Source organism: Rutilus rutilus, assembly GCF_951802725.1.
Source record: "Rutilus rutilus genome assembly, chromosome: 15".
Taxonomy (NCBI): domain Eukaryota; kingdom Metazoa; phylum Chordata; class Actinopteri; order Cypriniformes; family Leuciscidae; genus Rutilus; species Rutilus rutilus.
The window spans coordinates 30,135,715-30,160,483 of NC_140220.1; the positions used below are offsets into that span (position 1 = coordinate 30,135,715).

At 38.4% G+C, this 24,769-nt stretch overlaps 2 protein-coding genes across 4 annotated transcripts in view; one reads left to right on the plus strand and one right to left on the minus strand.

Annotated features, from left to right (window-relative positions):
* syne1a (spectrin repeat containing, nuclear envelope 1a) overlaps positions 1-6,348 on the plus strand; it is a gene marked incomplete at its 5' end in the record, with an annotated part of 116,274 nt that extends 109,926 nt beyond the window's left edge. The window contains 9 exons of the mRNA XM_084432556.1: positions 1,036-1,139; positions 1,239-1,365; positions 1,451-1,659; positions 2,955-3,155; positions 3,566-3,694; positions 3,951-4,163; positions 4,305-4,397; positions 4,935-4,993; positions 5,951-6,348. Coding sequence (XP_084288682.1) covers positions 1,036-1,139; positions 1,239-1,365; positions 1,451-1,659; positions 2,955-3,155; positions 3,566-3,694; positions 3,951-4,163; positions 4,305-4,397; positions 4,935-4,993; positions 5,951-6,212 — 1,397 coding nt within the window. The 3' untranslated portion in view covers positions 6,213-6,348. The remainder of the gene's footprint in view (positions 1-1,035; positions 1,140-1,238; positions 1,366-1,450; positions 1,660-2,954; positions 3,156-3,565; positions 3,695-3,950; positions 4,164-4,304; positions 4,398-4,934; positions 4,994-5,950) is intronic.
* Positions 6,349-6,642: 294 nt separating this feature from the next.
* Positions 6,643-23,423, minus strand: esr1 (estrogen receptor 1). Of its 3 annotated transcripts, none has more exons than XM_084432563.1 (9): positions 23,313-23,423; positions 22,349-22,826; positions 19,996-20,216; positions 15,888-16,004; positions 13,900-14,232; positions 11,885-12,023; positions 10,749-10,882; positions 8,651-8,834; positions 6,643-8,112 (listed from the first exon to the last, which is right to left on the minus strand). In XM_084432563.1, the coding sequence occupies exons 2-9, from the start codon at positions 22,807-22,809 to the stop codon at positions 7,890-7,892; spliced, it is 1,812 nt and encodes a 603-aa protein (XP_084288689.1). In that variant the 5' UTR covers positions 22,810-22,826; positions 23,313-23,423; the 3' UTR covers positions 6,643-7,889. The 3 variants fall into 3 exon arrangements, with proteins under 3 accessions (XP_084288689.1, XP_084288690.1, XP_084288691.1); XM_084432564.1 differs by having other exon boundaries at positions 22,349-22,788; positions 23,313-23,412; XM_084432565.1 differs by having other exon boundaries at positions 22,349-22,793; positions 23,313-23,397.
* Between the last annotated feature and the right edge of the window lie 1,346 nt (positions 23,424-24,769).

The window sequence follows — 24,769 nt, forward strand, 5'->3', positions numbered from 1 at the left end:
AGTGTCACATGATCCTTCAGAAATCCTTCTATGCTGATTTGGTGCTAAAGAAACATTTCTTATTATGACAAATTTTCAGGATTCTTTGATGAATAGAAAGCTCAGAAGAACAGCATTTATTTGAAATTGAAAGCTTTTGTAAGATTATAAATGTCTTTAATGTCACTTTTGATAAATGTAATGCATCCTTGCTGAATAAAAGTACTTATTTCTTTTCTTTTTTTAAACATTATAAGATGATGTCACTTCTGTAAAGCGGATCTTAGGTCGTGTTTAAGGTGGCCGAGAGAGCTCAACTCGCTGCAACTGAAGAAAACACATTCAAATAGAAAAAACACCAACACATTAAGAAAATTAAGAATTATGTGAACAACTCATGTGCTGAAAATACTCACAGTGCACATACGACCAGGATGTTAAATTAAACAAAAAACTCACCTTTCAGGTCATCTTCAGCACCTCTGACAAGTAGACATTGAGCAATAAGCATGTCCCAGCCACACTTGTTGGGGTCCCCTTGAAACATATTGGTCTGTGCCATTTGCAGCATGTTTCTGTATTTGGTTGCGTTGTGAGTATTCGTAGTAAATGTGTTGTCAAACATGATGTTTTCTTAATTTGCTGGTGTTTTCTTCAGTTGCAGTGCGTTGAGCTCTCTCAGCCACTGAACATGTTGTTGCCCTGTTGTTGGAACCACATGCATGGATCAGATTTACATATGCTCGTTCATTCCAGCATGTAACAGTCAACATTGACATTGATATTTTGTTTCATTTTTCACTGTTATAACTAAAGATGTCTTAAATATAGAACAAGCAAGTTCTCTGTATAATATTCACATGGAATGTGAATATTATACAGAGAACTTGCTTGTTCTATATTATTCTATATTCAGCAAATAACATGAATAAAACTTAACATGTTTTAAAGCTTACAAAACTCCTAATACATTCACAATGTGATCACTGAATGATCCTTATTTTTTTAAGATGGTCATGTGACATCCCACGTTAATCAATACATGAACTCCTGCAGGTGAAGCAGTTCGATTATTAGACAATATGCTGGACACCAGCCGTTACAGCCTCCAGGAGACAGATGGCACTGCGGGTTGCCACGACACCTCTTACATGGGCTATGTAAGTACAGATTGGATGTACTGCTCAGCCCGTTTAGTCTGTAATGACAGAATGTGGCAAAGTTAATGAACGTTTGATTTGTTTCTTTGCTCTGCACAGATGCGGTTAATGGATGATTGCCGTGGCAGTCTGAAAGCGGTCAAGAGGGTTGAGGGCGAGCTGGAGGAGGAAGAAGACAATCTATCAGGCCTGAGCAACCCTGATAACACTGAGACACAGAGCACAGGTTAGCCCAGCACAGAGACGCTGAGGTTGCTGAGTACACATTTATGTTTAAATGTGATGGTATTGTTATAATTGTCTTATTTCAGGTGTCATAGAGCGCTGGGAGCTGATCCAGGCCCAGTCTGCTGAATCAGATCACAGGCAGAGAGAAGACCTGATGCTATGGCAACAGATGACCTCTGACCTGGACGGCATGGAGGCGTGGCTCGGCCAGGCAGAGGCCAAGTTAGCAGAGCTGAGGGGGAAAGATAGTGCAGATATACACACTATTGAGCAAAGAATTAGAAAACTCAAGGTTTGTGTTGCCTATTTGGTTTATAAGAACATATTTGTACTTGTGAATATGTTTGTGCATATTTGAACAGTTCACACAGGGATTTAGTAAGTGCTCCTTCCTAACGCTATTGGTGGGCTGCACAATTGGCCATAGCTTTTGAAAATCATCACAAACAAGATTTACAGCGCTATTCTGTATGTAGTCTTAAAATCCAGAGAATAATTTGGATGATAAACATTTCAAAATAAAAGCCAACAATATTATTATCACATGACCTTGTTACACGTCTAATCAGATTGTTCATCAAAGGCTACTTTGCCATGGGTTCCCTCTGGAACAGATAATGGGTTTTCAATTTTAGAGTAAAATAAGGTATGTGGTTAACGCTACTTAGAGAGCCTTTCCCATTCTATAACATAAATCGAGAACCACTGTTCTAAAAGCCCATTAGAAATGCCAGGAGGACCCATGGTGAATGCCATACAATTTGGCATCATGACTTACCAGCTCTGTTACCGCTAAAAATAAGATGCCTTCTAATTTGGCAAGGAATTAGAATGAACGTTCTGCAGTAGAAAGGTGTTTCTGTACACTGCTGTGCTGTTTAAATTTTTGGGATTGGTAAGATTATTTTAATGATTTTGAAAGAAGTCTCTATTTCAACATGTTATTTACTCCTGTGATAGCAAAGCTGAATTTTCAGCATAATTTACTCCAGTCTTCAGTGTCACAAGTTCCTTCAGAGATCATTCTAATAAGCTGATTTGGTCACAGAGCAGACCCACATTGCATTATCAATAGTTTCATTGAAAAAATAATGATTTCTTTCTTCTTTGTTGCTGAAAGTACAATGTACTATTTCATATTACTGTAAATATAATAGTTAGTCATGCACAAGCTGTAAAGATATATTTGTCACTGACAGCTCCATATGTGGGTTGCTCATATGTCTACACTGTTAAATAAAGTCTTGGGCACACACACACACACACACTAACATTTCAAATCAGGCAGGATGTCAGCAACAGAAATAAACAAGAGGAAATCCACAGCATCCCGCTGACCCATATACAGAGTCTGTTAAAATCCGGAGCATCTGATTTCACCAGTTTATTTTTAGTGTCACACAAACTAAAACATGTATACAGTCCAAAGATTGTAAGTGGACCTTCATTTCAGAGCAATTTAACAACAGAGATAAACAATTGAAGTCCTGATTAACCAAAATAAGACTTGCACTTAAATACATATCACAATGCAATCTGAAAAATCAACACACAACATTCTAACACAAACACTTTTTGTTTCAACAGGAGTTACAGAAGGCCATGGATTCCCATAAGTCCAAAGTGCTGTCCATCAACTTAAATAGCGTTGCACTCCTCCAGTCAGACTCAGAGGAGAGCCGGGAACTGAAAGCGAAACTCAAAGAGATGAACTCACGCTGGGATCGACTGGGAAAATCACTTAAGGATTGGAGAAAATCACTCCAGGATGCTCTGATGCAGTGCCAGGTACACACACACACACAGCACCTACTACATTACCCATCAAAAGTTTGAGGTCAGTAAGATTATTTGTTTGAAAGAAAGTAATACTTTTATTCAGCAAGGATGCATGAAATTGATCAAAAGTGACAGTAAAGACATGTTAATGTTACAAAAGATTTCTTTTTCAAATAAATGCTGTTCTTTTGACCTTTCCATTCATCAAATCCTGCAAAATAATGTATCATGGTTTCCACAAAAATATTAAGCAGCACAACTTTTTTTTAACATTGATAATAAGAAATGATGTAATAATAAGAACATAATCAAAAACATAAAAAAAAAATTACTGACCTCAAACTTTTGAACAGTAGTGTACATTAAAAACACACACACATGGGCAAATACTGTCACTCACACTTTTTGCTTCTCTACAGGAGTTCCATGAGCTGAGTCATGGTCTTCTTCTCTGGCTGGAAAACATCGACCGCCGGAGGAATGAGATTATCCCAATCGCATCAGGGCTAGATCGCCATACAGTACGAGCTCATTACAGAGCACTAAAGGTACCTTTGAACAGGTCACTGCTTTTTGGTATGGATGGACATGGGCTGAACACAAATTTGCCTGTTTACCCAATACTGAATGCAGAATAAATAAAGATTAAGAATAGAGCATCCCACGAGATAGCATGTTGAAAATAGTATGGCCATATATTGTAATTTAAAGTATGTTTTTTGGCATTACATTATGAAAATTGGAGATCATCCATAGTCAAAACGTTTGCCAAGCTAAACTACATTGATACATGTTTGTCTGCAGCAAATCCAGCGGGAGCTGACGGAGACTGAGCAGAAGGTGGACAGTCTGCAGGAGCTCTCGGGGCAGCTGCTGGTGCAGGCACATGGCAGCGAGTGTCTGGAGGCCCAAGAGAGGGTGCACGTCATCGGGAACCGTCTGCAACTGCTCCTGAAGGCTGTGGACACAGACCTAGAGCTGCTAGAAAAAGAGCTCCAGACTTCTGGGAACAGACAGGTCAGTCTTCATGCACGTTCATTACTCGTTCATCTCTTCAATGGCCGGTTTTCCATCAGTTTGACAGATAAAAAAGGGACGTTGTCCATAATATCAGACTCCATTTCAAAGCTAAAACTCAGATCTTCACCCAACTCACAGGATGCGTCCCTCTGGTCTGTTACGGATGACGCAGAGACTTCTGGATCGGTCAGTCCTGTTTCAGATGTCAGCGTTTCTACCAAACGACAATCGGTAATGCATCTCCTCTCCCTTTTTTTGATATTATTTCGGGCATGCCGTGAAGGTCACTGTCCTGCTAAAATGAGGCGGTTGAGCTTATATCGGGGGGAAATTTTCACTACTTAAATATTTCTCATTGACAAAATCCCCTGGGATATTTGCTCACTTCCTCATCCCCCTGTAAAAGATGTTTATTTGTGGCTCTAGAAGTACTTCACTTCTTGTGAAATTTATACAAGAAACACTGGCTTTGCCTTTCAGACGTGCTTTGAATCAAATCAAGCCACAGTCAGTGTTAGTGGATTTGTTTGAAGGCGTCTGTGTGGAAAGCCAGGTTTCTTGCACATTGCAAGATTTTTTTTGTCATTGCCACCTATTTTGCTGCCGCCTTTTGTTTTGTTGTTACTGGTTTGTGATTATACTGATGGCCTGGCTATATGTCTCTGCTTGTCACCACAAGCTTTGTCTTTATTTGCTGGGACTGAAACATTCTTTCTTTCTTTTACCCCTCCCTCCCTCCCTCCCTCCCTTTTGCTCATTGCACAACAGCTACGAGGCAAATGTAGTGTGTCAGAACCAGGACCCTCAGCCAGGCTTCCACGTCACAGGTACCTGTTTCTCGGCTTTAGAATGCAGGGGGGATGATGGAACTCGTTCCAGATCCAGATCCCAGATCCATAACCATCAGAACCATTCAGATCAGAGGCCAGATCCTCTGCGGTGGGAGTCCACATGGGCTGTTCAGTTCTAAGAAATTAATTTGTTTTGGTTCCAAGTCAAGGATTCTTAGTAATCTTATGTGGTTTTCCACAAGAACATAATATTGAGTCTGACAATGTAACTTTGTGTACTTTGAACACGAAAACCATTAAGAAACTATGTTCAGAATCCTCATGGGTCCATCATCTTTCTCCATTCTTGATGCCATGTGAAAATATTGAAATGTATCAGTCATTTTCCAAACCATGTACTTTTTTTTTGTTGCTTTCATTGTTTTTTGCAGTTTTATTTTTATGATGCTCTCACGCTCATCAGAGAAAAATACATAAAGGCAGCCATATTGTGTAAAACCTAATAGTAACTTTCATTAACAACATTTACAAACATAACATGTATGTAATGCTTAACAAAAGTTTTTTTTTTTATTTACATTGAGAAATAGTTAGAAATGCCATGACACCTCAATTCATATATATTTAATATTTGAATGTACATGAATTAATGATATGTTAAGCATTATATCATGTTTTTTGTGACTTCTTAATGAAATATATTATGAAGTATTACAAAATATGGAAGTGTCTTTGATTATAACACAAATATGGGAAGCGATATCTGTCCGAGAACAAACCATCTAGAGATTTAATGTGTGCAATCTTTCAGCGAGTTATGATTATATGCAAATAGCTTAAAAATGAAAGGCACGAAAAAACATTTTTGCTTGGTTTAAGGTGGTTAACTTTTTAAAAACTGAATAGCAGAAGCTCTGTGTTACTCGAGACATTTCCGTGTGTGTCATTAGAACGGACTTATAAATGATAATCTATTGGTGTGATGTTTTGTAGGTTGCCCAGCGGTTCTGGCTGCGCTTCGTCTCGCTCTGGTTCCTCCGGGTCACAAGGTGGCGCTGCTGTGGCTCGCTGCCAGCCCTTTCTGCGGCGAGTGCTCCGGGCGGCTCTGCCACTGCAGCTCCTACTGCTGCTCATAGTGGGCCTGACCTGTCTGGTACCCATGACTGAGCAGGATTACAGCTGTGCCCACGCCAACAATTTCGCCCGTTCTTTTCATCCCATGCTCCGCTACACCAACGGCCCACCACCTGTATGAGACTTTACTAATGCCTTCATATGTTTCATATTACACTGCAGGACACGGAATGGACTAGTGTTAGCCAAAGCGGATTGTTCCTGTTCCTGTATAGTTACTGCTGCTAATTTAATTTTTCACTAAACTGTGTACTCTTGAACTCATTGCAGTGTAGACCAGTGTTGGACAGCCAGACTGGTGAACCTCTTCTGTCCCAAGGAAACAGAGGAAAAATCATATATAATGATGTACTAAATAGCACTGACATAAGCATAAGGTACTGCACTTACACCGTCCAAGAAAATGGCCAAAATTATTTGCTTAGGCTAAAGAAAGTTTTATTTTTATTTTTTTATTATTTAAAACTGTAGAAAAAAGTTATTTTCAATATTATTTAAATAAGATTTTGCATGACAATTCAAATGTATTTTTATTTTATGGCATGTTCACAATATTTTTTTTTTTTTTTTTGTCCAGAAATGTAAAACAGTCATTACCATCATCTTTGTGTGATATAACAATATGACAAAAACATTAATTATGATTACAATGTCTATGCCTATTTATCTATGTACAGTTTGCTAATGCTGACAATAAAGACACATCTTTTCATTTAGTATACCTTTCAACTATTCTTTATAATTAATTTCCACATGTAGGTCCTTCAAAATCAAAACTTGTACTGTACCAATCATAACATTCAAGTATCAAATATAATAGCTGATAAATGCAAAGTACAAGTCTACTGGACTATGACCAAACACATTCACAGATTTGCGGAAAAATGTGACAATGTAGTTTACATCGTAATATAAGACAGTCAGTGTCCTTCACATTGATGAAATTGAGCTCGTTAGCATTTACATGTCATGTTATCATGGCCATAAAACCAATTACAGCACTTTAACACAGCAAAAATAGGATTTAAGATTTTGTGATATAAGCCAACCAATAAGTAAACGTCTTTGTAGAAAAAAGGATGCTACTAATGTCACCACTGATCACTGAGCTCTATAGCTCTGATTGCGAGAATAAATCATGATGCATTAACATAAACTGTTTTATGAAATTACTTTTTCTTTGTTCTAAGAGTAACTTTTCTCCTCTGCTGTTTTCAGTTTGGTCACACTTTATATTAGTGTTCGTGTTACTTTATATTAAGAGCTGATTGTAATTATACATAGCTATTGTTATTGCCGTAATGTAAATAATTATAACAAACCACTTCAGTGATTGGCAGATCAGATTTAACAGTGAAATGTCAGTATAACACCACCTGTTTTCTAATCCAGTGGCGGAATAATTCATGTCTAAATGTTCAGCAATTAAACAGATTTTACTTGCAAAAATGCTAGTTTCTAATACACTTCACCTTTTTTTTTTTTTTTTTTGAGTGAGTTTGTGATGTTAAAGCTGTCACTCAATAGTTATTAAAATAAAATAAAAAGAATTAGCAGCTTCTACAGAAACATGTCTCTCAATGCACCAAAAAGAGCCCTTTTTCTCAAGTCGGAGAAAATGTCTTGAATCCCTGTAATAAGCTTTGACAAAAAACGTGACCATAGATGTATAGTACAGGTTCATTTTCAAATGTGTTAATAAAAGTGGACTCTGATAAGGCACAAGGAGAGACTCCACCTTTGTTTTGAATCACAGTTCTTATTACTGCAGCTGTTGGGATTGTATATGGTACATAGGTCAGGGCTCTGGACTTTGGCTGAGACAGGCAGTGTTGGGCTGCATGGCTCCAGGTCCTCTGGTGGATGGTGTAGACGGGGGGTCTTTCTCACTCTGTGCCCTCAGTCGCTGCACCTCTCCTGGGGTTTGGAATCGCTGGGCATCCAGCATCTCCAGCAAAAGATCATACAGCGGGACTCGATTCTTACATTTCATATGGTATAAGTGCTCCATTCCTTTGTTGCTTTCAAAAAAACAAAACATTACGAATATAGCTTGACTGATATTAGCAATAATAATTCAGCAACAATATCCTTACTTATGTTGCTAATAAAGGAAAGAAGGTCCCATCAAATGGGTAAAACACCCTTTTCAACTCTCTTATACAACAAAAAAAGGGAATATTGTGAAAATTATTTTAATTTAAAATAACGGTCTTCTGTTTGAATCGATTTTAAAATGTAATTGATTCCTGTGATGGAAAGCTGAATTTTCAAGAGCCATAACTCTATTAACATAACTCATTCTGATGTGCTGATTTGGCGCTCGACACATTTCTTATTATTAACAATGTTGAAAATTGTTGTGTTGTTTAATTTCTGTCTTTTTTTCAGGATTCCTTGATGAATAGAAAGTCCAAAAGAACAGCATTTGAAATATAATTATTGCAAAAGTCTTTACTGACATTTTTTATCAATTTAATGCATCCATGATGAAAAATAAAATCTTACAGAGCCAAATCTTTAGAATGGTAGTGTATGGTATATGTTAAATGAGTTTACCTCATGTGTCTGATGTGGGAGAGCAGTAGCAGGAGCTGCGCCTGACGCCGGGACTGCAGCTGCAGAGAGGCACCGGATTTACTGATGCCGTAAATGAGGGCATCAGTGATGTTGTCCAGCATGCACTGCACCATGAAGCTGTCCATCAGGGGCTCCACTGGACTGGAGCAGAATGAAAATGCACCTGACCAGACAGAAAAGATGAAGTAATAACTATTTAAACGTTACATATCAATTGACACCTGGGACATGTTTGGGGTTGTGTGTGTGATATGCATTAAAATGTTAAGTGATGACATTATTTTATGCATAGATGATGCTGAGTACATTAGCATGCACAGGTTTGAGGATTTATTTACTGGTATTTGTATATAATACTTTTATATAGCAATGATGCATTAAATGGATCAAAAGTAAAGACCTTTTTAATGTTAGAAAAAAATACATTTTGTTTATATATATAAATATATATATATATATATATATATATATATATAGTTTATTTATTTCCATAATTCCATTCAAAACGTTAAACTTCCATGGATTATAGATTCAGGGCCCACAACTTAAACGATTTCAAGTATTTAGTTGTTTATTTGTACATAATTTGGGCTTCCAGCTCATAAAACCCACGAAAACAGGATTTCAAATAATTTGAATATTACATGAAATCACACAGTAATTACACAGTGATACCATGGTCATTGAACCAGGTTTTGGTTCTTTTGGCAGTGTGGGCAGGTGCAAATCCTGCTGGAAAATGAAGGAAGCATGAAGTGCTCTGAAAACGTCCTGGTAGACGGCTGCGTTGACTCTGGATTTAATAAAGCGCAGTGGACCAAAGTCCTCTTTTCTGATGAGAGCAAATTTTGCATCTCATTTGGAAACCAAGGTCCCAGAGTCTGGAGGAAGAATGGAGAGGCACACAATCCAAGATGCTTGAAGTCCAGTGTGAAGTTTCCACAGTCTGTGTTGGTTTGGGAAGCCATATCATCGGCTGGTGTTGGTCCACTGTGCTGTCCACTCAACGCAGACGTCTACCAGGACATTTTCAGAGCACTTCATGCTTCCTTCAGCAGACAAGCTTTATGGAGATGCTGACTTAATTTTCCAGCAGGATTTGCACCTGCCCACACTGCCAAAAGAACCAAAACCTGGTTCAATGACCATGGTATCACTATGTAATTACTGTGTGATTTCATGTAATATAATATAATATAGATATAATATATCCTATAATAATCCTGTTTTCGTGGGTTTTATGAGCTGGAAGCCCAAATTATGTACAAATAAACAAATAAACAACTAAACAACTAAATACTAAAATCGTTTAAGTTGTGGGCCCTGAATCTATAATCTATGGAAGTTTAACGTTTTGAATGGAATTATGGAAATAAATTAATTTTTCCATGATATTCTAATTTTTTGGAAAGGGTCTGTATATATATTTAAAAAAAAATATTCCAGTTTCTACCAAAATATTAAGCAGCACAACTGTTTTTATAATAATTCACATTGATAAAAATAAGAAATGTTTGTTGAGCAGCAAATCAGCATATTATAATAATTTCTGAAGGATCATGTGACTGAAGGCTGGAGTAAAATATTACTGATCAGCTTTTGATCAGCCTTGGTGAGCATGAAAAGACTTTCAAAAGTTAAAAAAAATCTTACCGACCATAAACTTTTATACGGTAGTGCACAGTTAAATAAGTAAAGGATTCCAAATCATGAAGGGGTTTATTTTGTGGTAATGACCGGCTGACTTAATTACATAAAAAGTTACATTCAACTATATTTATTACATTTAAAATCAAACATTTCCCTTTCATTGTTTTTAGCCTTCAGTTAGCAAGCTAACAGTTTAGCCTTCTAGTTTAGCCTAGCACTGGTTTAGAAAAGCTCTTTTGTTTATCTAGAACATAACATGTGGAGGAGACTGACTGAATGATTGACCAATCAGAATCAAGTATTCCAGGGAACTGTATAATTACATAATATCAAAGGAAGCTCTGAAGTTTCTTCTTTTCCCAAGTACTCAAGTCAAATCTAAAGAGGCTATTAATGATCTGTTGACTTTCTGTTACCACAGACTCACCAGAATTGAGAAGTATGATGGCTTTAAGACATACAAATTCCTCCAGCTTGAGTTTGAGACTGCGGAATCGAGCCACAGTCGCCAAAAGCATGTCGAAAATCTCAGCCATCCCCTCGACACATTCTCCCTCATTCCTGTAAAGAGAAAGACCAGCACTTTATATATGCTAGGAGATCGTTTGTGGAATTTACTGTGATATGTGCTTTCTGTGAGCAATGTACATGCTGTTTGCTGCTTGCGTGAGAGCAAAGACTGGACCTGTGATGGACTCTCTGTAGATATTCTGTCTTTCATCAGTTCTTATCCTATCTTAGCAGTCTCTCTCTCTCTCTCTCTCTCTCATTCAACCATTTTATCTTGTCATTTCAGTCTCTTCCCAATTTTACTCTCTCTTTCGTCTTCCAGGATGCTATAATAAACCTCCAAGCTCACTTTGCTTCACTTTTTACGGATTCTAGTTTTGATTAGATTCGTATTTCCTCAGCGATGATGCTGTTCTTCAAAAGCCCTTTAAAGAGGCTTGTTCCCAATCAGGTCCTCTTTTCATTAAATGCTACTTGTGCCTTCTGAAGAGGAGCACAAGGCTCTCAGGTAAATAGTTCACATCCTTTTTAACAATCTAGTTTTCATTTTACAATCATTCAATCTCATTTTATAAGGCACCACATGCTGCTCAATGTTCTTTAAGAAATTGAGGCAAAACTAGTCACACGTAGAGGGAATGCATCTGGTCAATGTGACATCTCAGAAAGCTCACAATCACACTCACAGCATCAGTATCATGTAAAACTGTCTGAGACTAAAATAAAGCCCAGGATTTCATTAGAATATAACAGGTGTTCCCACAGGTTTCTGTCACGGCATGTTGGTGCTTTGTCATTACTCTTAACAGTCAAGCGAGGCTAAATGTAATCAAAGCAACTGAATGTGTTTTCAAAGCTTCACAAATTGTGACTGCTCTTTTCCATGTCCAAACAGATGAATAAAAGTGGTTCTAAAATAGTTATTAGATTAGGTTTGAGCTTTATTTTTTCATTAGCCTAACTACGAGTTGTATGTATGCAAAAAAAAAAAAAAGTGGAAATACTTAATGATTGCTTTTTGTCCTACAAGAGGAGGTGCAGAACATCCAGTACCTATCGAGGATGAGATCTTGAGCAAAGATGAGTTTTCCAGGTGAATGAATGGACCTCCATATGAGGCCGATCATCAACACCTCCAGCCAAGAGCTCTCCAACAACTGAACCTGGTCATGCAGAGAGAGGTCCTGGAACCCTGGAGAGAACAGTCACATCATGCTTCATGCACTGCCCTTCACAAATTTGTGATCAGTAAGATGTGTTTTTTTTTTAAGAAATTGTTTCCTGAGCAGAAAATTAGCATATTAGAATGATTTCTTGGGTCACCCCAAGTTTCTAATATATTCTGGTCCCTATATGGTTAAGGTCCTTCCTTCAATGTAAATCTATGGGATTTTTCACCCTCCATCACTTAGGAAAGTAACAGCCCACCTCTTCTCAACAAGCCGCATGATTTGAGGTATCATTCACGTCTGTAGGACCGGTTGCAAATCAAATTTAAAGGGGACCTATTATGCAAAATTCACTTTTACATGGTGTTTGAACATAAACAACCACCCTATAATGGTAAAAATCCACCCAATCCTCTTTTTTAAATCCCCATAAATCATAAGCAGTGTCTCAGAACAAGCCGTTTGCAGATTGTAGCTTTTGTGACATCACAAATGCTTAAGCCCCGCCCACGACTGCTGATGGACTCTGCCCTATTGCCTTAGCTCCTCCCCTGAGTGAGCTGTACACAGTCCCCACCATGTTTATCTCTAAGCTACTAAGTTGTTCAGTCAAGAGCAGTGAGTGATTTTCTATTTTTTCTTTAGTTTTTTTTATTCATATCAACAGCATATACAGCAGTATACTGTATATTACGCTGTTTTATCTTTAATACACAGATATAATATACACATTCGATTTCTTTACTTGCTGTTTACATTCACAGACACAACCGACTGTGTTTATGTGTACTTCGTGTGTTTTAGACATAACCTTGTGTGTATTTGACAGTTTAAGTGCAATAAGATGTGAAAGAGAACTTAGTTTAATACTCACGGGACACGCCGTCTAACAGCCGGATTTCTGTGCGCGTGCTTCGGATGTGTGCACTCAGAAAACCGTGTATCGGGAGTTTAGACTGATATGGCTTTAAAATGCATGCGGATAATAAACTTTCATGATGACGAAGAACTGCAATGTCATGTGAGCGTGACCGCGATAGAGATGATAATCAAAACCAACAGATCTTTTGTTAGTTTTTGTTAGAGTATCTGAGGCACGAGCTGTAAAGGCTCCGCCCTCTTCTGGAGAGTAGGGCGGGGAGCAGCAGCTCATTTGCATTTAAAGATACATGCACAAACCCAGCATATTTTTCCTTCCACTCAAAAATGGGCATTTACAATATGGTGTAGTTAGTAAATGCTCTGTGGGGTATTTTGAGCTGAACTTCAGACACATTCTGGAGGCACCTGAGATTTACATTTGGTAAAACGGGGCATAATAGGTCCCCTTTAATACTAGTAATATTAGTGATGCTTACATTATAAAGAAATAAAAAATAAAATAAGGCATGACCTTCCTTTGTGATGTATAAAAGAGGGTTAGAAGAGTAATGATAGGCATGTTTCAGTAAATAATTCTGGAATATGAAATTTTGGTGTTGTCACCCCCACATATAACAACATTAAAGTCTTGTCCGCTGTATCTCATGAGATAAATTGTTTACTTTTCTCCGAGGAGGGTTAATTATGAAATCTGAACATTAAATATAATGTCTCCCTTAAAGTCCCAGCAGGTGTCTTCATGTGTGCTGAGCTCAGCTGGAGGCCAATCGAACTGAGCCGCAGCACAGATCACTGTAATAACACCCATGCTCTTTATCTTTGTGTCTGTGACCTCGTCATTTGAGTCTCTGCCACCTGTGCTGTTGAAAACTGCTGCCACGGTTACAAACACTGGCAAGGCTGTCACCGGGGACACTTTCTCAGAAGTGCCTCCTTCACATTTAAAAACATTTCCTTTGATGCTGCACTCACAATTTACAATTAAAGCAACTTTAATTGATCTTTGAAAGATTTCACCTGGTACTTTCTTAGCCCAGGCGATCATGTGGACGAGTTCTTTGTCAGCCATGTTTGTGAGCAGGGACATCATGGTGATCTCGGTGTACGGGGGGCTGTGCTTCTGACGTGAACAGACAGCCGGTGGTTCTGCACCCAGAAGCAACACCAGCACCTGGTCAGATGGCATGCATAAAGCGCTGACCATCCCGCCGCTGCTCTTCTTCCTCTTGTCCTGAGCTGTCCTCAGTCCGACACGGCTTGACAGCTCACTGTAGCTCTTGTCACGATCTTCATTACCGCTCTTCCTCCGCTCACGCCTGATAGCGCGGCCACCGCGGTCCTTACGAATACCTGCAATGGAAAAGATGCGGGCCAAACAATTTGAAAAAAGAGAAAGATGAAAGCCTGTGCAGTACACGTGAACAAGCTTGCCACAGCCTGATTATATGAGGTAGTTGATGGGAGACATGCCTTTTTGTATATGTGTGTATATTTAATTTACATTTAACACACATTGGCCTATAGGCTTAAAATCATGATTGTGATGGAGGCAGAGGTGGACAGTAACAAAGTACATTTACTTGAGTACTGTAGGCCTACTTAAGTACACTTTTTGAGTATCTGTACTTTACTTGAGTATTGTTTTTTTCTGGAAACTTTTTACTTTAACTTCACTACATTTGAAAGACAAATATCGTACTCTTTACTACGATTTCTGTCAAGGTCCTTGAGTAGAAAGTAACATCAGTCAGTGGATGATTTTGGTTGCAGGGGTTGCATTTTGATTGAAAATAAAAGTCGGCTTGACGTCAGAATCCAACTGATGTTTATGGAAGCTTGTTTCCGCCACTGAATAATAAATAAATAATAATAATTGCGACTTTTTATCTCACAATTGCGAGTTTACATCTCGCAATTCTGACTTTATTTCTCAGAATTGCGAGATATAAAGTCAGAATTGCGTGAAATAAAGTCGCAATTGCGTGTTATAAAATCAGAATTGCGAGATATAAAGTCAGAATTGCGTGTTATAAAGTCAGAATTGCGAGATATAAAGTCAGAATTGCGTGTTATAAAGTCAGAATTGCGAGATATAAAGTCAGAATTGCGTGTTATAAAGTCAGAATTGTGTGTTATAAAGTCAGAATTCTGACTTTTTTTCTCGCAATTGTGACTTCATATCTCGCAATTCGGAGAAAAAAAGTCACAATTCTGACTTGATATATCGCAATTGTGAGAAAAAAAGTCAGAATTGTGAGATAAAAAGTCGCAATTATTATTATTTATTTATTATTCAGTGGCGGAAACAAGCTTCCATAGATGTTGGTTTCTGACGTCAACCCGATTTTCATTTTCAACCATAATACAACGTCTATCCAACGTTGGAGATTAACGTCAAACTGACATACACCTGATTTTCATTTTCAACATTGGGTTTGGTCTTCTAAATGCGAATTTTGTCACTTTTTTGGAGAACACTAGCTTATAGATAACAGTAAGGCTAACATATTCATACTGTAGGCTACTAAAAGCCAAAAAACTTTAAATAGGGCACTCTTTGAGGGAACAGCCATTTGGGTGTCCGAAACCATTGTGGACGTTATTGAGTGCACTTATTCAATCTCACATTCGATCCCACTACTGGAACTGTGTTCTAGAAATAAATTTGATATTGATACGAGGGTAGTCAGGCATAGATTCAGAGGCATAAGGTACTGTAAGTATTACATACAACAATGCAACAATAATAAAACAATGCATTGACATTTACTTTTTACTTTTGATACTTAAGTATTTTTAAAAACGAGTACTTCTGTACTTTTACTTAAGTAAAAATAGGTCTTTACAACTTTTACTTGTAACGGAGTAATATTTGACCAGTAGTATCTATACTTTCACTCAAGTAAGGAAGTTGTGTACTTCGTCCACCTCTGGATGGAGGTCATGTTTAAGTGAGACTTAAAGAGAGAGAAAGGAAGAGAAAAGTAGGAATATATTTGATGTACCTCCTTTCATCATGCCTACTTCATAACACTTGCGTAGTCTGCATGCTTGGCAGCTCTTCCTGCGGTTTCTGTCAATAGTGCACTGGTTGGTCGCTGGACAAACATAGTCATTGTGACCTAGAGGCAAGTAGAGCTTGTTATTGATCATTCTTTTACCTTCAAGTTCTTGCTTAAACAGCAAAATGCCTAAGCATATGCCAGATCTTTCTTTATTTGACTACTTTTTTAAGATCGGCTTTCAGAGATTTTTTATTTTTTAACTCCGTATTAGAGATGTGTAAATATTGTTCCGTCACAAGCGACAAAGAGTGCAGTGCAGTGCATCAGTGGCCTTGGATCTGATTAAGCACTGAGAGCAGGTACATGCTGTTCCAGTGCTCCAGATGAAATTTTAAATTAGATGAGTGTGTCACAGCCAGAAATGTCACAGACCTACACACAAACACATACACACGGACATCCAAAAACCATGCACATAATCCTAGTGAGGTATGTTTGCAATAGGATATTATACAACAGAGAATCCAAAATATTCATAACAAAATTTGGATGTGAACAAAATCATAGAAGCAAAAACATTTTAGTGTAATAAGACATTTTTGGTGGCTAGCAAAGATGCCCTGGGAACTGCTGAGAGCAATTCACACCACCGTGTCCAATAGAAAGACTCAGGTTAGTCCCTGAAACTACTGCTCAACAAAATCACTTTAACAAATTCAAATTCCTAAACCGTCATCTGCAATGACGGCAAAGCTTGTGGGTTGCTTCCGATCAGCAGTGATGAGAGTTCACCAATTTACCAACAATCTTCTACTGTGCCACAAGTCGCACAAAATTTTAATGATGGTAATGTGTCAGAACAAACAGTGCATCGCACTCTTCTGCATATGGGGCTGCGTAGCCGCAGACCAATCAGAGTGCTTATAATGACCACCATCGAAAGCCCCTACAATGAGCACACGAGTGTCGGAACTGGACCTTGGAGCAGTGGAAGAAGGTCACCTGGTCTGATGAGTCCTGTTTTCTTTTACATCATGTTGGATGGCCGTGTATGTGTGCACCATTTACCTGGAGAAGTGATGGCAGGGAGGAGGGAGTGTGATGCTTCCGACTATTCATGTGAACGTAAAATTTGACACGTGCCTCCTACCTAAACATTGTTGCAGACCAGGTACACTTCTTCATGACAATGGTGTTCCCTGGTGGAATTGGCCTCTTTCAGCAGGATAATGCACCCTGTCACACTGCACACATTGTTCAGGAATGGTTTGAGGAAGAGTTGTTTCCCTGGCCTCCGATACAATTGAGCATCTGTGGGATGTGCTGGACCAACAAGCTCGATCCACGGAGGCTCCTCACACCCTCCAGGTGCTCACATCTGCTGCTAACATCTGGGTGCCAGATACCACAGGACACCTTTAGTCCATGCCTTGGCGGGTCGCGCTGTTTTGACAGCATGCGGAGGACCAACAGCATATTAGATAGGTGGACATATTGTTTTGGCAGGAATCTTTAAGTAAATCTTAATTGTGTTTTTTTTAAAGTAAAACGTTTGTTTATTCCTCATAGAAAACCTGGTATTAAGTTGTTTGTAACATTTTTTTTGCAGGGATCTCAAATTCAAATTATATGAAACAATTATAGGATACTCAAATTCACATCGCAGGAAGTAAAAATGTATTTACTCTGTTTTATTGTCTTGCTTCTGCTCTTCTCTCTGCCTTCCTTTCCTGTATGTCTTCTCTCTCTTTAAACATCATGTCTCTCTATCATTCTGTACTCCCTTATTCTCACTGTAATTCCCCTCACCCAGTGTGTCCTGAAAACCCATTTGTCAGGCACACACTTACAGTCATTTTCCTCCAGTTTCTCGCTCAGTTTTCCTCACCAAAATGGCAGTTAAAGCAGCAGCAGTTACCTGCCCCAGGAAAGAGCTCATCAGGAGCTTGTGTGTCAAGGTCTCTACCCGGCCTCTCATCTCACCAAACCCACCCAGATCTGCACACTCTCCAACACAATAGAGAACTGCAAATAAGGTGTAGGCAGAGACATCTGTGAGCTGTCTTTGTACATGTCAGCCTCTCGTCAGATTTAGCACATGTGAGACTTTGATTTTCACCTTTTTCTGTCACCTTTAAAAGGGAGGACAATAGTGAACATGCAAGGATGATTACATACTGCACATTTTCACACATTCAAAATTGTATTTGAAAGCACAAGGGCGTGAATTGAAAATAGAATCAATGAATCAAGGAAAATCTAATTATTTTTTCTTTTTGCCAGCACCCATATATTTTTGGACATAATAGGTGACTGAGAAAACTATGTGCTCTAAATTATCGACATTTTTCAAAGGTTGAATTTTAGTATTGCTTGCAGATGCTGAGGATTATTATCAGAGGATTATTAATGCCCATTGTTATACATATTGTATAGCCTACTAGAATTCAATCAACAAAGCAAATTTTTATTGAGCAAGTAGGCCTATGTTCTTTAAAGTCACTATGAAATTAAAATGGAAAATTCTTGGTTTTTAATCCAATGTTGCACAATTTATTATAAATGATTTGCCCGTGCTCATAAATGTTTTTTTTTTAACTCATGTGCCCTCGTAACCTTTAAAGTTTGCATAAAACAGAATTTGCGACAGTCTTTGCTTCTCTATTGTGATGTTTATCCGAGTCAAATATTATTGAAATTATGCAATATTCCATTAAAAATAAGATTTGTCCATTTTGATTTCATAATGACTTTAATCAAAATAACTTCCCATCACCCTTGCAGTGATAGGCTATCTCTTCTCTGATGACGTGTTTTTTGGCGCGAGGGTGGGATAACCTGTCAATCACATGAGATCGGTGTTTTTGCATTCCACTTTACTGCTTTGCTATTTAACTATGTAAACACGCGCTAGACTGTGCACTCGAGCGTCGCGTGTTTTGCCGCGTCTCGCGCATGACACAGCGTTTTAAAAAACGCGTCATTCAAGTTAAAAGAAGTTCAACTTTAAAGGGATACTCCACTTTTTTTGGAAATAGGCTCATCTTACAACGTTTTCGAATCCATTCAGCCGATCTCCGGGTCTGGTGGTACCACTTTTAGCATAGCTTAGCATAGATCATTGAATCGGACAAGACCATTAGCATCTCTCTCAAAAAAATGACCAAAGAGTTTTGATATTTTTCTTTTAGAGTCAAGTTCTTTTTACATCGTGTACTAAGACCGACGGAAAATGAAAAGTTGCGATTTTCTAGGCTGATATGGCTAGGAACTAAACTCTCATTCCTGCGTAATAATCAAGAAACTTTGCTGCCATACCATGGGTCCAGCAGGCGTAATGATATGACACAGCGCCTGAAAATAGTCAACCCTATAGTCTACCGAGCTGGGGACTATTTTCAGGCGCTGCGTCATATCATTACGCATATACATCACATTTGGTCATTTTTTAGAGTGATGCTAATGGTCTTGTCCGATTCAATGATCTATGCTAAGCTATGCTAAAAGTGGTACCGCCAGACCCGGAGTTCGGCTGAATGGATTCAAAAACAGTAAAACTCAACTGTTTAACTCTGGGGGAGTTGTAAAATGAGCCTATTTCCAAAAAAAGTGTAGTATCCCTTTAAGAACAAAAAGCGATTTTCTAAACTTTGCATTTCCCCACTCCACTGCTCTCCATCTCCCGTTTTTTAACGCAAAACGTGTTCTGTGTGAATGTTCCGTGTTTGTGCGTTCCGAATCCCAACAGACTTTTGAGCATTAATGGTGGGATTTTTTCGGTGATTTTTTCTTACATCATTTTGCCAATAGGTGGCGACAATTGCTGTGTTTTTGAGTGAGTCATTTAATAATTCACTTCAACACATTAGGCTACTTCGCTATGTTCGGAACAATTGACTGCCCACTTTTTGTTTGGATCTATTTTCAGTTGCAAAAATAGAACATAGACAAAATTAACTCCAATAAAAGTAAGTTACTTAATATTCGCGTTTGTTTTAAACAATCGGTTCTGAATGTCAGCAAAGCTTAGCTGTGAGTACTTGCAGCCGAATCACAGCCGTGCTGATGTTCAGAACAGCAAGGATTGCGTGTGTAACATGCTGGCTACCTTGAATGCTTCTCTTGAAGAAAGCTTTGCATCCCTCACAGGACCAGACTCCGTAATGATAGCCAGAGGCATAGTCACTGCACACCGCACAGAAGCGCGTCTCCTTCTCTGAATCAAACCCTCCTGCAGCTCTTGCAGGATACATCTCCTGCCTGTCAGTCGCACTGCACAACACCTCACACAGACCAACACCTGCCTGCTGAGAAGACAGCACACTGGACCTGGAGACAGACAGAGGTCAGATATCAATATACAGTGGATAATAATGATAACAACCAGGCCAAGTTTCAACCACCATTGAGGACAAATTGACTTTTGTGTTTTACTGATTCACTAGATGGCACGCTTACAAATAATTCAGTAGGCCTATTCAAATTCTGGCAGACATAGATGCGTGGTTAATTATTTCCATGTTATGGTCGATAAATGACAGTTTTTTGAAGACGATCGTATTTTAACAAATTACATTGGGAATGTAGGCCTCACAACATTATAGATATCGTTTCTGAGATTTGCTAAAGATTCAATTTAACAGTGTTATTAAATTAAAAGTGCTATTAAAAATGTAGCATATAAGTGTAAAATAAAGGTAATGAGCATACACAATTAATTATCCAACACTGGCATTTATTTAAAAATAAACAAAAAAACTACGTCATCTGATAATCAATAAACTACCATTATTTTGTACATCGTGGTTAAGGTTTTGAGATGCAAGTTTGTAATGTCTAAGGAGATCACGTACGTGACTGCAAACAGCTGACTAGTATGACCATTCCCGTTTCCTTTCGACCCCTTGTTCCAGTGTTTGTAAATATTTATTTTATCGTTAATTCTGATGTCCAGCAGATATATTGCATAATCTCATAAATGGACTGCAGTGATGTCCAGTGTCACCAACTGTCAAACTTGAGGTCTCCAAGCAGCCTAAAGCAGAGATGCATTGTCACTTCTTGAAGTGAAACTGTAATATACGCCTTTGACAAAAGATTTAAACAACAGGTTTTACTAAAAATGGTCTCTTCAACATGTGCTGTGATTTTTTTGATTTGTTTAAATAATTTCTTCTTAGTTTATTTGAAAGTGAAAAATGTGCATTCAGACAGGACGTGATAATTCCAATACCACGGTTGTTTTCACTAATTGTACTTTCCTCAAGGTCTACAGAGAGGATTGAATCAGAAACTTTACAAATGTACACTTCTTTTTGTGACGGGTGTACTTCAGTCCCCATGTCGGATAGTGGTGTTTACAATCCTATAACCTTCTTTTCCAAGAAGTCAAGAAATACTAATAATTAACAGCACAAACATAGAGCATAAAGTAACAACAAATTAAAATAAACCGTAATTAGTTCAAGAGCACAGAGAATATGTCAGAGAACACTCGATGTGACACTGGACACGAAAAGGTCAAGTGCTTTGTATGTGTCTGTGTATTCCTTAAACATTCTCAATGATTTCTCACAATCTACACACACATGAGCAAAATATGATCTGTTCTTTAGGGTAATACAGAAAGTATCATATCCTGTTCTAACCACGAGATCAGCATGTACTTTCTGACCAACAACATCTCATCACCATTTAGTCTGTAAAGAGAAAGAACATGTATGCATGTCCTGCAGGGGAAAAAGTGTGTGAAAAGTCATGCTCATTCTCAACTGTAAATGATCACACATGCCAAAGACCAACTAGCATTAAATATTAGTCATATACACAACTCACAAACCTATAGCCATAACAATAAGGAACATTAAAAAAAAAGATGTATTAAATTCAATACGTAGTCTTAAAATAAGTTTCACCTTTAAAATATAGTAAAAAATTGTTTAGTGTAAATGGTAAATGTTGGCTAATAATGGTACTTAAATTATTACAAAAGTCATGGTTAGTAAGCAAATTAAACATGTTCACAAAATGAATAAGTGTACAATGTACCAGAATGGTTTCACCAGGTTTTATGTAAGGTGTTGTTTGTAAAAATTAACCTTGGTAAGCAGGTATCCAAGCAGGATTTGAGTGCTAGACCAAACATTATGCCTCAATGAATCATATATCAGGTGTAAATGACCCCCAGAACAACCTCATCTGATTAACTGGACACCTGACAATATTTCATGTCTGTTCTTGATCTTAAACATCTTATATAGTTCCCTTTCCTGTTATATTTACTGTAGTTTAACCTGAAACTTGATTTTAAGAAATAAAAACAAATGATTTTCAGTTTCTACAAAAGATCTTAAAACCAATATAACTTTATTTTTCAGTTCATTTAGAACGTGGAATTCTGCACCTACAATGGCGTCCAAAACATCAACACAACCAGAGCTCATATTTCCAGCTGCACTGACCTGTAGACTGTGCTAGACGAGGTGTCCAGGTAGTAGGACACCTGGTGGGTCGAGTGGTGTCCTCCATGATGGCTCAGGTACGGGGACAGCTGAGGGCTGGTGGGTGAAAACATGAGAGGGCTGCTGGATTCGCCGCCTAACGTCTGCAGATGTTCTTCAACGGGGGGTGCGTGGGGGTCCGTGGGAGCCGGGTAGTATCCGACAGAGGCAGGCTCCGCGGGTGACGTGGTGCCGTAGGTCTGTGTGGGGTCTGGGTACTCATAGGCTCCATCAAGGTAATTGACAGAGGAGCTGGTGCCCCCTGCGCTGTGCTCCTCCTTGGGGTACATGGGCGAGAGTTTGTGGGCAGTGGGCGGTGAGGAAAGTCCCTCCAGGTCTTCTCTCTCCGCGTTCAGGTTGGTCCTGTGTCGCTGCCTGGCACCAGCAGCCTCTCCGCTGGTCTGCCCTCCAGACATCACCATGGAAACACACACGCAACCTTAGGGTACAATCTGTTCATAAGCAACCACCAAAAGACTGTTTCTGTCTTTTTTTTTTCCACCTCCCACTGTCTTTCTCAAAATCTCTCTCCCTTGTTCTACTCTGCTTCCGCCCCACTGCTCTGCCTACTCCTCCAGTCCTTCTTGGGCTGAGAGTCAAAATGTGATGTTTTTCTAAGATATGTGAGGCTGCTTTCCCTGTTTCTTCTATTTCTTTCTTAAAATACCCCTTTTCCCTCTTTCCTTTTCCTTTTTCTAGCTTGAAATATTACACTGAAGGAAGGATAAAACACAATGAGCAACACTACAACTGGAAGGTGTATAGTCTAGTCTGAGGTGAGGTGCTTTTCTATTAAACAGGAAACCGAGAGGACAGGAAACTGAAACTACTAATAGAACGATATGCTTGATTATAAAACACTAGATCAACAGAGAACATGGAATATAAATTCTTGTGAAAATGAAAATGAAAACAACGTCCTTACCAAAATTCAAATCAACCCTCTGATTTATGGAATGGAATGGAATGGAATGGAATGGACTTCCTGTGCCCTTTCTTACTTTCAATGTCTGTCGCTCTGGCTAAAAAAAGAAGAAGAAAAAAAAGAAGAGGTAAACCATTTAAAGACAGGTCACTCTTCAGAGCAGGTCATGACAACCAGGCAAACAAGAGATAGGAGGTCACCACCTGATTCACTTGCCAGAACCTTTGGGTTTCCACTTTACATGCTGCAGACATGGGAAATTATACTTCAAATAATTTATTAACTTTGTTGAATGATTTTTGCAAGAGGTTCACGAGGGACAGACAAGTCTGTTTGATGATAATCAGTCCTCTGTAACGGCAGCTATTAAAGTTGAAATGGAAAGTGTGTAGGTGTTTGCGCTCATCATTCAATTTTGTATGGGAGGCCTTGGCTAATTGAGTTTTGATTTCTCTTGAAAAGGGAAGACATTAGTATTATAGTAATATACAACTACCGTTTAAATGTTTGGGGTCAAAATATATATATTTTAAAGTATTTAATACTTTTATTCAGTAAGAATGCATTACAATTATCAACAGTGATAGTAAAGACCTATATATATCTGTTTCAAATACATTGTTCTTTTGAACTTCCTATTAATCGAAGAATTCTGAAAAAAAATGTAGCACTGTTTCTACAAAAATACTGTTTTCAACATTCATAGTGATGAGAAATGTTTCTTGAGCAGCAAATCAGCATATTATAATGATTTCTGCAGGATAATGTGACACTGCAGACTGGAATAATGATGCTTTTCCATCACAGGAATAAAATATTAAAATATTCATCTCTGTCCTCAAACACACTAATGCTACTAATTAAAACACTAGCTGATTTTTATGTGTCTATTTATTTCTCACAGCTTAAAAACACTACATAAACAACAATACATCCTAAAATCCTTTATTTGAAGCCAACTGAAATATTTAAGTCTAAATCTGAGCTTAGCTCTTGCCAGAAGAGAACTAGAACTAGAACAGTTCAAAGAACAAAACCATGGCCTTGATTTCCAGGAAAGAAAGAACACATACATGCAGTCCTCAGCTGACCCCTAAACACAAAAAGATAGCGCTCATGTGCTTATTACGTAACGTAACATCAATGCTTTGGGGGTCCTTGACTCTTTTCTTTGCTGCTCTGTAGAGGCAAGGCTCCTTGGAAAACCAAGCATTAACACACCTTTAAAAATATAATAAAGAAAGAAAAAAAAACCCACACAAAACAAGACCGATCAAAAAGCAGAATGGGTTTCTAATTTGTATTCTTTGTTCTAACAAAGAATTTCGAAACTTTGTTCAGTTGCATTCAAAACACAGAATTACCATTTTAACTAGATGTACCGCATGGCGGTACAAAATATGACCGCCGCTCAGGCCTGCACTGGCTTTCCACAAAAATAAATGACGTGGAGCAAT

What these genes read in the sequence shown, in the direction of transcription:
- esr1 (XM_084432563.1), bottom strand. Translation starts at nt 22,809, where the DNA reads ATGGTGATGTCTGGAGGGCAGACCAGCGGAGAGGCTGCTGGTGCCAGG. An exon ending in TCGTCTAGCACAGTCTACAG is followed by an intron (nt 20,217 to 22,348) that starts GTCAGTGCAGCT and finishes GTCTGTCTCCAG; the next exon opens with GTCCAGTGTGCTGTCTTCTC. An exon ending in CAAGATCTCATCCTCGATAG is followed by an intron (nt 10,883 to 11,884) that starts GTACTGGATGTT and finishes TTCTCTTTACAG; the next exon opens with GAATGAGGGAGAATGTGTCG.